This window comes from Rhyacophila brunnea, unplaced genomic scaffold (assembly GCF_057557595.1).
Source record: "Rhyacophila brunnea isolate RB1 unplaced genomic scaffold, BYU_Rbru_1.0 scaffold_16, whole genome shotgun sequence".
NCBI lineage: Eukaryota > Metazoa > Arthropoda > Insecta > Trichoptera > Rhyacophilidae > Rhyacophila > Rhyacophila brunnea.
The window spans coordinates 39491462-39506120 of NW_028232816.1; the positions used below are offsets into that span (position 1 = coordinate 39491462).

Genomic DNA, 14659 nt, shown 5'->3' on the forward strand with positions numbered 1-14659 from the left:
ACAATAATTATTATTATTGTTAATTTTATTTTTCTCAATATCGCAGGTAAGGTTTTTTTAAACTGACTACTGACACATACCATTATTATACAAAAATTGGATTTTAATTTATTGGAAACCTGTATTATTAATATATTATTGTAATTAAGTAGGTACTAAAATCGTTTAACCAATAACAATATAATATTATGTATTATCATTCATGATGTTTCATTCGTGATGATGAAAACCTAATAACATTGAGGCAAAACAAGCTGACCATAGACTAAGTCAGGCCTTCTCCTTCGTCCGACCTTCTGTAGGGCCAGTACACATTTACTTCACCTTGCCACGTCCTAGCATTGGAGCATAGGGCAAGGTCGCACCACTTCCCTCGGTCTGATCTGCAGCGCCCAGATCGCTTTGTAGTATCGCTACAGGGTGAGAGGGTCAGCCACAGCGATGGAACCCTTGAGGTTATGCTACAAGGGTACGGAGTGTCAAACTCTCTGGCGGCATATCCCAGCCACGTGAAGCGTCTCTTCATGACTTTATCATGTATTATCATACATAATCAATACTTTAATCTCTAGTGTATTTAATGGATGACTAAGTGTATCAGCACTTTAAAAGACTACAGGCAGGTCACCGTGTATTGATTGTTTGCGGTCCGTGTGTACATAATAGACTCCCAAGTGTCTAGTGCCAGCAGTCTGAGGATATGTTCAAAGTGCAAGGCGAGGTGAAGGATGCAAATAAACACAAACTAATACTTTTAAAATTTATTTAAGTACATACTAATAATTTATGATTAACAATTGCAAATTCTCCTAGAAAACGTAGTCGATAATAGTTTTAACGTTTTTTCTTTAGGGGGTTATCCATCATTCTCTCACGGTGGACAACATTACATAGTAAACTATAATATAATTTATTTTACTAAATGCCATCATTTATTTTGAATATATTCAACTTTTACCTTTTGGTAAGATATTTTAAACTTATTTTGTAGTCACTACACATGAAAGTGTTTAAGTTTTACATTATGTGTTTCGTTGTTGTTTATTTAATAAAACGCATTTTTTTTTGTAGTACTTATTCCACTTTTAATCAATAAATTAGGACCGGTTTCATCCGCCTCAGAGGGACATTTTCAACTAAATACATTTTTTTTTTTAAAAACAATATTTATCAAACAAAATCCAAAGCGACAGAAATGATATAACAATAGGACCATAAATTATTCGTCCATGTACCTATTGTTATATTATTTCTGTCGCTTTGGATTTTGTTTGATAAATATTGTTTTTAAAAAAATATGTATTCAGTTGAAAATGTCCCTCTGAGGCGGACGAAACCGGTCCTAATATATTGATTAAAAGTGGAATAAGTACTACAAAAAAAAATTGCGTTTTATTAAATTAAACAACAATACAATGCAGTTCCACCATGAATTGACAATTAACAAAATAAAAGAAATTATGTGTTTCGTTTACGAAATTGACTTTACTTTGTAAAATGAAATTGATTTTAAAATAGTACATAAAAAACTATTGGAAATTTATAATTGTGGTCAAAGTAATATTATTTTTTTTTTTAAATATTACATTAATTTACATCTCTGTGTTACGGAATGTATCGTAATATAAAAAAAACACGTTTGTTTGTAACTGCGAAATGTAAATAAACACATTCAATTAATTATGTGACAGAATTCATAAAATTGACAAGACCTTTATAACTTTTAACCGTCACAATCTACTATGTAATATGTCCATACCTCTGACACATGGAACCGATTTTGTTTTATCTCGACAAAGACAATATTTTAAAAAGTGTGGGTCACATTTCGTTTACATTAAACATTTTTTCAGTCTTCCAATACCTCATATTATTATGATGACGGCATGTTTATTGCGATGCGTTATCTTATATAAAATAAAATCAATTCTTTATGTAAATTGTAAAGCTTATTTAGTTGGAGAGATATTTAGTTGTTAGTAGTGTGTTAATAGTAAAGTTAATTATTATATGAATGCTTTTTTTGTAGAACATCTACGAATACATATTATGAATCAATTTACATTATTTCATATTCCTTAATTAAATGGAACAATTCAATCGGTGATAGAATCACATTCATAATCTATTTAACTGCAATGTTACACAACCACAATATAGAGCATTCACTATTGAATAATTTCAACAAAAGAAACCATTTTATGACATAATATGTACTTTCTAAAACAGTAGAACATTCATGATCAATATTACCAGGTTAGCGTTCTTCACGTAAGATCTAGCACTTTTTAGCAGACATTAAGAATACTAAAAACGCATCTGGCATGTTAAAATCTCAGATTATCTTTAAAGTTTTCATAAAAAATCAAAATTTCATTGCCTGCCCGTTTTCAGTTAAATTTAAAACGTAGACAGTTTTTTGTATAGTCTTGTAATAAAAAAAACTACTGGCGATGATTTATTTTTGAATTCTTAAAATCTGCTTCACGTTGACCCTTACAGTAGAAAAATAATGAATTTTTCCCTGACAAAATTTAAGATCTTTTATATAAAATTTAGGACAGTCCTCGATCAGTCCTCCGAGACAACAATAACTTATTGAACAAAAACAGCTGAATGTAGGTATTTATGCAAATTTTGGGCTGTATTTAAATAATATTGATTTGATTTTTATGCCATAATTTAATATTTATTACATAACATTCCGGGGAGTGCATTGTTTCCATTTTAGTTTACAGTTTGCCAAATTAATTATTGTCTATAAGTTTGTGTTTAAATATTTAGACAGGATTTCTGAAATTTGGCTCGGTAAACCGACATCTGTTGAGGTTTAACACAGACATACTTGAAGCTAAGATTCAGAACATATTTAAATTAAGCATTCCGATTGCAAATAAAATTGAGTACTTATTGAATACAGCGCCGACATTTGCATTTAGATATTAATTTAACCTAGATATAGTATTTAGAAAACGGGCTATAAAGTCTCTCATCACATCTAAAATAAAAGGAGTGTCTCCGAGCCAACTATGTCACTAAATACTATTAATTTATAAGGTGATTGATAACTAAAACGATTTGTTGTCATAGGTTACTAAAGCAATACGAATAAGCATATTCCGCTTGTGTCGCTAATATTTGCTGTATTCTTAATCTAATAAAATCAGCTATAGAAAGGTATTATATTAATGGACAATATAATTATAGGAGGTATCATATTTCTGTCAGAGTCTATTCGTATATATATGAGGATAATAACCCTATTTATTAATTAACTAATTGACTATGAGAGAATTCATATTTGTTTAAAACTGTTACATATTATTATAAAAAGATTTTAGTGTAAATAACAAGTGAGCCCCGTTAACAAATTCATACCCTGCGCTATCTGACAAATTTTATAATACATGAAAAGATAGCACGTTCACATTGTAATATAATATATATATCAAACAATTAAAAATATATTATTTAATGTGTTTTTGGCCATATGATTTTACAGTGTTCCTCAGTGGTGATATTCTAATCTACTATGTCATCATTAATAACGGGTATTTTAAGACTGTTTGAAATTACAGTACACTCTCAGTAATCCGCCGCTCGATTATCCGACAACTACTATAACCCGCCGTTATTTTTACTAGTTGAAAGCACAAAATCAAGCTCTATAATTCGCCGGTATTCGATTGTCAAATTCAGTAGTCCGCTGTGTACAAGTATACAACGCTGATGAGACGGGTTTATTTTGGAAACATCTCCTTCGTAAAACGTACGTTCATAGCGAAAAAAGTAATGTAAGTACCAGGGAGGAAAGTGCTCAAGGACAGCTTCACAATTATGCCGTGCTCCAATGCTACTGGGACACAAAGAATGAAGCTTTTGGTCATAGGGAAAGCCAGGAATCCTAAGCCATTCAAGAATATCTGCCTCACTGAACAACTGGTTGTGTCAAGTGATTTACTGTTTAATATTTAGTTAATAAACTCAGTTTATAAATATGTATAATTTAGTAAATACTTGATTTTGATTATAAATAATAACGTAATTTGCTAGTACGAATATCTCAAAAAAACTATTTTTACGAAATATTACCTATTTCAATTTTTACCATATTTTGTATGTATGCACTATAATCCGCCGCTTTTACTAAATGAACGCTTGTCTGTTTTTTGGGGTGGCGGATTGCTGAGACAGTACTGTATACATTTTTTTTTTTAATTTTTCCACGATATATTTTCCATTGTTATTAAAGTTATTATTTTCTATTATTATCTTGCTTATAAATTTTCAATCCATTCTAGGTCATCAATCAAGCTGATCAACATCCTTTTAGACGTCATCTTTTTTGCTAAACCTGTTTTAATGGGAAGATCGCAGAAAATATGGTAAGTTGACAGTGCCTGGTCAGGAAAATATGACGGATGTGCCATGACTTTCTAATTAAATTGCCTTTTTTTGGAGTATCTATTGTGACGTACAGGGTCTGCCATTACCTTGATTAAAAAATTATACATCGTCTGTTGGTCTTTTTTTTATTGATTGCATAGGCCGGCCCATGGCCCATGGCACACCCGCCATATTCTCCTGACCTGGCACTGTCAGATAACATTTCCTTGTTTTCTGCAGTCTACAAATTCATATTACATGAATATTGAAGAGCAAGTTAGGAAGAAATCTTACATAAAAATGGATGATATATCTTGGATTAAAAATATATTTTCTTATATCATTTCAAACACTTAAAATACCACAATATTCATGGAATGAATTAATATTATGGTTTTGCCTCAAAAACGGGAGATTATGTATTTACCAGCGTACCCATTAGAATCTTTGAGAAACACAGATATGTGAAAATATTTAAAATTCAATCATTAACAGCAGATATTGATAGGGATAGGGGCGGATGTGCTGCCTCTCTGTGAGGACTTTACCCACAAGAGAGAATGGCATAAGCATGATCCTTTCTGCTGTTAATTGAATTTTTACAAAAAACTGATTTCTGGCAAAACCTTTTTCTTTCTTTCTAAATTTGGGTTTTCCCAATGTCAAAGTAATTAACTATCATTATAATATATTTTATAATAAAATGTATAAAACTTTTATTTATGAATATGTCACGTTAGTTGCTCGGTTAGGTAGACACAACATAAAATGAATCATCAAAAATTCAAAACATAATAATTAACGGGTAACCTAGAATATATTCTTTTTACAATAAAAGTGTGAGTAAAATCCTTTTAATAATATCTCCCGTACAAACACTAGCTACGATGGTCTCATAGCGTTCATTTTGAGAAACTTGTTATGGGTTAATTTGATATGCATGAGATGGAAATTTCAAATTACATGTAAAAAATTCGAATTATACGAAAATTTTAATTACAGGTGAATTAAAGAGGTAAATTTAATATTTCACAATGAATTCTTTCATCAATTAATTTCAGTTTATGAGATCTGTTATATATATGCATTTGCGAACTAAACAAATACTATATGGTTCTAAGGTTGACAAAATGGGCCTCTACAAGTATGTAATCTCAATAAACATTCTCACGTAGTAGTCTAGTCTTAATAAGTGCCAAATTTGAAACACTTGCTGCACTGGAACTAGTCTGTATTCTATAACCTGGCGTACACGTCACACGGAAAGCATTGTGCCATCGGGTTCAACTGTTGCAAGTTTTCAATGGGTGGGAACAGGTTGGATACTGAAATAGGGGGGAAACCGGCACGCCAGCTTATAGAAAACAGACTTTAAAGAGCAGCGTTAATTAATTACAAAATCCAGTTTGTGAGAAAAGCATAAAAAATTTTAAACATGACATAGGAAATTCAGAGCAAAATACCATGCGACCAGCAGAATGCAAGAAGAGGGTTGGCCGAGGTAGTTATACTACGGGGTTTATTTTTACGTCAGAGATTTGCTTAACTCAATGGGGTCTATCCCCTGGATTCAAACAAAAATAATTGTAAAATTAATATGTGAATTTGACCTGGTAGCAGTATAACCAGCCTTCAGATCTGCTGATTTAGAAACAGGCTTTCACGCCATAAAATGAAAGCTACAATATACAGTCGAACCCCGATTTTACGTGCCTGGAATTCAAATTTTCCCGCTATTTGCGGGTAGTTTTTGCGCTCTCAGTGCATTTAATTCCCGGTTTTATGTTTCTATTTCCCGCAATACGTCTGAAATATTCATTCATAATTTAATTAAAATTATGTACGTATTGAAATTAAAAATAAAATTAATTTGTATAATCCAAATTCAATTAAATGCATTGAAATGAATTTCAGATGAATTTGTACAACGCCCATGATCAAGGTTATACTATTGACCGAAGGTACTTGATGGAATTTGAATTTAAATTTTGTACTATTCCATTTGAGTACTCAAAAACTCAGTACTCAAATAGAATACTACAAAACTTACATCCATTACAATTTATACAAATTGATTGTATAAATTTGTTGTTTTGTTCAAATAATGTCTGAGCAATGAAAAACATTGTCGTTTCTAGAGAAAAGAAGGTCTCGAGAAAGTTGAGATAATGTATTACCTACTGTATTTTTAATAAAAAAATAGATTTACTTCTTACGTTTTCCCTCTATTTACTACATTTATTTGGTCAGTCCCTTCAAAAACGTAAGATTGGGGTTTCACTGTACTATTTCTGCTTTTAGGCAGCTGAAAGATTATTATGCGCCGGCTAGACAGCAGCGACTTGCCTGCGCGGTATAGTTTGTGCAACAAATACAAAACATTTTACAGCGCTTTTCGATTTGAGCGAGCTACAGTTTTTCTGTCCATACACACGGGCTTCCTGATACAAACCGGTTTGCGCAGGCAAGCTTGTGGTAAAGCATGAGCGTCTAGCCGGCGCTTTAAGGAACATTGCAGATATTTCACAATATTTGAAGTTTATTCTAGGCCAAGTCCACCAAGCTAGGATTTGTCATTTGACGGGAATTAATTCTGAAAACAGTCACATGATAACAATCAATAAACAACATAAAAGGAATGTTTTTTTTCGCATAATCCATAAAACTAGTAAATAAATATTAATAATACATAACTGGATAAAGGATTACATAGACAATAATTCAATTACACACATAAAGTTATTACTGTAAATTTAATCTATCAAAATGTGAGAATATTTAATTAATTGACGAGTGGACAAGTATTTAATGTTACTCATTTATTTAGATCTATACAATATAACACTTACAAAAAGTTTAATAAATTAGCACCGACACATCGAAAACGGCATTATTATTCTTATGATTCACCGTTTCCGGGCAGCATATAAATCTAGATATTATTTTATTATTAAAACTACATGTCTCATTATACATAATCGATAAAAATATTTATAGTTCATAGACAACAACTCTCGAGTGCTGTACACTTTAAAAAATACACATTATTTTTATTGCAGAAAGATAACATTTATAGTTGGCACCACTGAACGAGTCAGTGTTATTTTCATTAATGATTAATACATCTGTGTATGACGAGATAATTTATATTGACCAATTTATATTTTATTACGAGATAATTTATATTGACCAATGCTCAGGACAAAGTTTTGATATTGCGTGCAGTTCTTTTGTCAAATAGATCTGGTTAACCCTTGGTCATCACGGCCGAGAGCGACTTCATTATATTGCGATTGATTTTTACTTGTCCCGCACTTATTTTGACAGGTGCCAAGTGGCAGGAATCGTCATAATAAATGGAATCACGCTTGTACGATCAGATTATTTGACAGTTATCGACAAATGTCCGGAAACTTGTAAGTATGCAGTTCGCCGTATCACACTTCACCGTGAAATGTTGTATCGGAAATATATGGCCGTATATTAAAGACCGTTCAACCTCTTTGGGTCGTATAGTACTGACATAAAATTCATGTCTAAATAAAACACGGTTCTTGTCGGTTTACACTTTACAGGAAGCCAGCAGCAAACAAATTTTGAAAATAGCCAATATAGGTTAGCCTGGTTAGGTTCGGTTTTCATTCTTAAATTTTGCCAAAATCGGCTATGAAAATTGAATTAATGTTCATATTGAATCTAATAAAATTGGAGACCGTATAGTATATGGTCATCTTTTTCCGATCGATACAAAGCTCACGGCGAACTGTGCCACGGTAAAATGTTTTATGTACAATTTACATGTAACCAAATTTTACATAATAAGTGAAGACAGGCCAAGTAGGGTAAACGATGTAGTTTCCTTTCGCAACATGGAACAAAATGAATGTTATTTTTTCAGTTTCTTAGTAAGATACATATTATTTTAATTTGTTTTGTTTTTCAAATCCCATATTTTTTTATTCAAGATTTTTTCATATATGAATGTTGCTGAGGTGTTTCCAAATTATGCATGTATATAGTTGACATACAAATGTGTTCAGATTGTAATGGTACGTTTACATTTGACACTAATATCGTCATATTTATGTATGACACCATATTCACTTAAGTGTAAACAGTAAGTATATTTGTATCTGCCACTTATTTTGCGTGTGTCGACTCTCACCTACCACTTATTCAATCTACTTATATACGCAAATGTAAACACCGCGTATTCGACAAGTTCGAACTTGGAGCGATATATCACCGAAGTTGGACCACCGTCTACTTTTATGTCAAGTACCTGACACAATATTCGTAGTTTGACAGGTACCTAGTGAATTGCATATGTATATTTCTAAAACAACGGACAATCAATAATCATAGGTACACCATGAATGTATGCCCAACGTTTACGTTAATAAATGTACTGTAGCGATCTGTCAAAAATCATAGACAATGAGAAATAAATCGGATGTGCCGTGTTCTATGGATTTTGTTCGAAAATAAAATATCGCTTGTTCTCGGCACATACGATTAATTCTGATGCACTCTGTGAAGAAAAAATGCGCTTCAAATGGTATTACCTAATTCATTTTGGCCCACACCTGCACTCGTATTAGGTACGATAATATTATATTGAATATGCAATGACGATCAAGTGCTAGATATCGCAATGTTACTGTTAATCGTTCTTCTACGCATTTCTGAATTGTGTGTCTTGTTTTTTGGCAAAAGGTCCAATCTTGCAATCTAAAGTTCACAAATTGAGTTGGATCTTCGATTTTAAACTCTGACATTAAACGGAAGGCACCTAGTTCTTCTCGTCGCTGAATCCATTCCCGCACCCATCTAGACCATTTTTTCCTCCTTTTTGTTGCCAAAAGACTTAAAATAATAACACTCGCTGCTTTCTTTTTTAACATTCCCATATTGACAACTGACATAACGTTTTTGAGAAGTATACAAAATAAGTGTCCGAATAAATTACAATATCATATGTAAACACCGCATATATTTATTCCAATGTTGCCATTGAATAAAGTGTCGAGACTTTATTTCAACGAGAAGTATACCAGAATTTTATGTCAGATCCATGCAGGTGTAAACAGTAAATGAAATTTTATGTCCGACACATAAAATAAGTATAACGGTATAAGTGTCAGATGTAAACGTACCATAAGACTATATTAATTGATATTGAGCTGAAAAAATGAACATTATGCTTTATCAATATTGTATCCCTGCCCTACACAGACTTTACCTACTAAGTTTTTCATGGTTTTTAACAATCAGGTTTTTTAAGTTATTTTTGTAATTCTACTTTAATTGAATCATTTACGTTGACTATACAATATAATATAGAGGGTATACTGACAGAAAGCATTAACTCATTAAAACAAGTTCAGAGATAATTGCAAAAAGGACATTAATTTTTTTTTCAAAGCGTTCTCCCACGTAGATTTTTTTATGATTTAAAAACATTTTTTCTACATTATAAAGACTAACCTTTATGGCAAACATAATATACGACATGTTGTAAGTCCTGTATTTTGTATACGCAGAACGCATTAGGTCGTTATCATGCTTTCTATCAGAATAAAAAAATAACAATATGATTTAATAATGTTTCTATTTTCTCACCATTTTATCCTATGCCTTTGTGCGTTTTACCAGGACGTAGAGCGTAAAATTGTATACATTTTGACATTTAAAACGGAAAAACAGCAAAAACTGAAATAATGCGTTCTGTCAGTATACCCTCGAAGTTGACTATAAGTTATAGTAGACTGTTCCGAAGATTGCTTTATAGACCAAAACAGCCGTTAATGTAAATAACTCAATTACAGTATAATTAGAAAAATAACTTCGTTTCAAAGCCATTATAATGTAGTTCTACCATGTAAACGCCAGTTCACTCAGTAAGTTTTTCATTTTAAATGTAGTACCTAAACACTATTAAAAAAAAAAATTAATACATACCACCAATACTGCCGTCGTAAAATGAATACCTTCAACTCACATTTTTGTTATTGTGGAGTTCATGTTGGAGGTCAAGGTATAATATGGAGCTATATACACTTTATGGGGGCGAAAAGATCACGTGGCATATGAAAATGCAGAGACTACGCTGGATCGGCCATGTGCATAGAATGCCCACCGGCAAGACGAGCTATGTATGCAACCCCTGATGACAAGAGAAGACCTAGACGGCCGAAACTGAGATGGCTGGACTGTGCCACGGGAGATTTAAAAATGCTCGGTCAAAGCAATTGGAGAGTGTCGGCGCTGGACTCACCAAGGGTTGTATTGCCATAAATGATGGAGTTCATGTTGGAAAATTGTGGATTTTATATAGTTTTAAAATACATTATTAGGTAACCTTTCAAAATTTTTTAAAAGAGCCAGTCCGGATCATTATTAAATTGTATTATATTAATGTATATCCAGCAATATGAGCATTATTTGATGTCTCATTTCAAATAATACAGAGTTTTGGACATTTATTTTAAGAAGGCAGTTTAGGACAGGAGAGCGAATGAGGAATGAATTTTGCCCAAATGATATTCAATTTTTGAAAGTGTTGTATTTTGTATACATACATTCGCAATATGAACATAGTTAAACACACAGATCAGTGTTTGTGTGTTTTTCCTGTTTCCATCAGCAGATTATTCCAACTACGGACCATCAGAACACCTTTTTGTTATTTTTCTAGAGCCCAACGACATTGTGTTACGGACGTATTCTGTATGCAAGACGGTAATCTAAAATAATTGGTAGCCCGGCGTCAAGTGAATCTTTGAGTTGACACCCATGTTTCTTGAAAATATTTAACATAATAATAACAGCTTGCAGGTATATCTAATTAATGCGACTGGCTGACGTGGTGTTAACCAATGTTATTTTTTACGTTTTATAACCCTGAGATACTAGATCTGCAGTTCACATTTCATCAGGTAATACATATCAAATTCGCTAATCATTGATCTTCTTAAAATATCCAAATGAAGAAATAGAACAGGTAATGTCGAGTCTACACTTATATACATCTATCTGCCTGCAAATTAATTATACGATTGTTTCTACACGTGCAAACAAACGTTTGTTTGAAACAACGCCAGCAAACATAGCTATCAAATAAAATATAGTTTGGACAGTCCACATTATAAAAAATGCGTGCTTTAATGAAAACAACGATCGACGAGACTACGCATCACGCTACTTCCAGTGAAAGAGTAAGTGTTCATACTTATGTCTTGCTTGTTTGTCAGTGCATTTGCACATGTTTTAAATCGATTTAAAATGTGGGAATTTTGAAAAATGGTTATTATAAATTTGTTTGTGGGCAGATATATGTAGTTCTGTATCAACTTAAATAAAAATAACATACACGAGATGGACGCTCACCACTTTTCGATAAATCCAAATAAAGTTTACATTAGTATAACAATGATTTAAAAATATATCAATTTTGATAGCGAATGAAATTATTTGATTCTGCTAACAATGTACCCTAGTTCACAATTTTGCCTGAATAGTAATTACGAAATTGTACAGTTTCCTTGGTCCGGAGACTTGGAAAGGCTCGGCGTGCTCTCCTGCTGCTGGTAATGCATCTCAGAAACTTTGGGAGATTCTTTGCGATGCGACGACTGCCTAGTGGAGTCTGAATTGTTCTGTGAACTGTTGCTGGGATCGGATTGCGCTATCGAGGTCACACTGTTCACTATCTCTTGCTGGGTTTGATGATTGGTCGTCATGGGTATGCTCTTTGCGGCGGCACTGTACTGGCTCTCTCGGCTCTTCAAGATGGTCGAGAGGACGGTCACTTGGCTTTGGATCGTCACCATGAACGGCTTGTAGCCCAGACTGAAATAGAATTAAAGACTTCACAAAGACCATTACGGCAGTAACATAATGTGGAATTATTTCAGGGTATGGACTCTAGATTGAAGGGGTCTTACATGCATTTCGTATTGGGAATTTTGAAGGCAATTCGATTTTTAAATTATTTAGATTATAAATGTGGTTGTTTGGTAACAAGTTCATTACTTTATTAATCCATTTCTTTTATTCAACGAATAATTCACAAGATTTGAGAATGTTACATATATTGAACATACATAACTTGAAAACACCTCAGATATATACCCACTGTCCACATAATGTGTTCAATATTTTATATTACAGTAAAACCTCGTTAATACGAATTCCACGGGACCGAAAATCGAAAAAAAGTGTTTTTATTTATATTTCACATACAATTTGCGTATAAAAAAGTGTTATATTTACAAGTTTTGTTTTAGATTTTACCTACTAAACTTGAATGAAAAGAAAGATTTTCGATGTTTTTAGATAGAAAGTGACAAAGGACTAAGTGTTGTGACTATTTTTTATTTGTATTTCGGATTCGATTTGCGTATACAAAGTGTTTTATTTACGAGTTTAGTTTTACAAATTTTATTATTCAAAATGGATGAGATCGACGAATTTGGTGAAATCGATAACCTTATCGAAACAGTTGAATCTGAAGACGATGGAAGTGATGATTTGGATGTCGAACTTGAGGAAACTTTGGAAGTCGATGAAAGTGAAATTATCACACCGGAATCCACTGAAAGACCGACATTTGAGTGGAAATCGGATATGTTTGAGCCACGCGCATTTTCCTTCGATGCTAACTTTTCGGGATGCAATGCTGATAATTTGACTTCGGATGCACTCGAAATGGACTATTTCAAATGTTTCATCGATATTTCTTTTGTTGAAATATTAGTCCGAGAGACCAACAGACAATTTGTATTTGCCACAAAAAATATCACAGTTTTGAGTGATCGTCTACAGCGATGGGTAGACTGCACAATTGATGATATGTACACATTTTTGGGGCTGTGTATGCTAATGTCAAGGAATTCACGGAATAAAATATCTGAACACTGGTCTATCCACAGATTGTTATTTTCACCACGTTATTCCGAAACCATGTCCAGGAATCGTTTCGAACTGATGCATCGAATGTTGCATTTTTGTGACAATGAAACGCAGGTTCCCGGAGATCGACTATATAAAATTAGACAGGTCCTGAAGGAACTGAAAATTTCTTTCAAGCAGTACATGTGTCCATATCAGAACATATGTATTGCTGAGAGTCTTCTCCTTTTCAAAGGCAGACTTTTATTCCGCCAATTCATCAGGACGAAGGCTAGTCGTTTCGGAATAAAAATTTTTGTAATGGCTGATTGCAAAACTGGTTTTGTTTTAGATGTAATCATTTATACCGGAAAACAAACTGAAATTGAGAAAAATAATTACATTGGTATATCGGGCAACGTGGTGGTAACGATGCTTGGACCATACTTGGAACTAGGGCATACATTGTACATTGACAACTGGTACAGCAGCCCAACGTTATTCAAGTATCTTTATGATCACCGGACGAATGCCTGTGGAACCGTAAGGAGAAACAGAATTGGGATGCCCAAATTTACTAAGAAATTGAAAAAAGGGGAAACCGATACATTCCATACTGACGAAATTATGGCTTTGGCGTGGAAGGATAAAAAGGATGTTACGATGTTGTCCACAATTCACAACAATGCATTCAAACCTACTGGAAAAGTAGACTATAAGGCTAAAATTCCGATTTCCAAGCCGGAATGCATTGTTGATTACAATAAAAACATGGGTGCTGTGGATCGTAGTGATATGATAATTTCTTCTGTAAATTCGACAAGAAAAACTGTCAAATGGTACAAAAAACTTTTTTTCCATTTGATAGATTTATCTCTGCTGAATGCCCATGTATTGTTCCAACAAAAAACTGGAAAAAAACAACCGCTGGGTGAATTTCAATTGAAAGTCATCGGACAACTTATCGAAAAACATAAGTTAGAACCAAAAACTCTTTTGAAGCGAAAAGCACCCTTACCCTCTAGGCTAACAGAAAGACATTTTTTGGGTAAAATACCACCTACTAACAATAAAATTAATGCGGCAAGAAGGTGTTATGTATGTGCCAATACAAAAAATCAGAAAAGACGGAAAGAAACTAGGTATTTGTGCAACCAGTGCGACATTGCTGTGTTTTGAACCGTGCTTCGAAATTTTCCATACACAAGAAAGTTTTTAGTGATTTTAATGTGTTTAGTATACTTCTTAGTGCTATAAGTATTTATGGTGACATTTTACAAAAATACTATAAAATTTATTTTTCAAAATACTTATATTAAAAAAAAAAAAAATTCAACTAATTCTTGTAAGTGCAGTGTTGTGAAAACCCTACCATACCTGA

The 14659-nt window shown here is 32.9% G+C and overlaps 1 protein-coding gene across 1 annotated transcript in view; it reads right to left on the reverse strand.

Moving 5' to 3' along the window:
* Nucleotides 1-775: 775 nt before the first annotated feature.
* Nucleotides 776-14659, reverse strand: part of Rich (Guanine nucleotide exchange factor subunit Rich) — a 60637-nt gene continuing 46753 nt past the window's right edge. Inside the window, exon 27 of the mRNA XM_085943492.1 lies at nucleotides 776-12237. Within this exon, the coding sequence (XP_085799618.1) occupies nucleotides 11910-12237 (328 nt within the window). The 3' untranslated portion in view covers nucleotides 776-11909. The remainder of the gene's footprint in view (nucleotides 12238-14659) is intronic.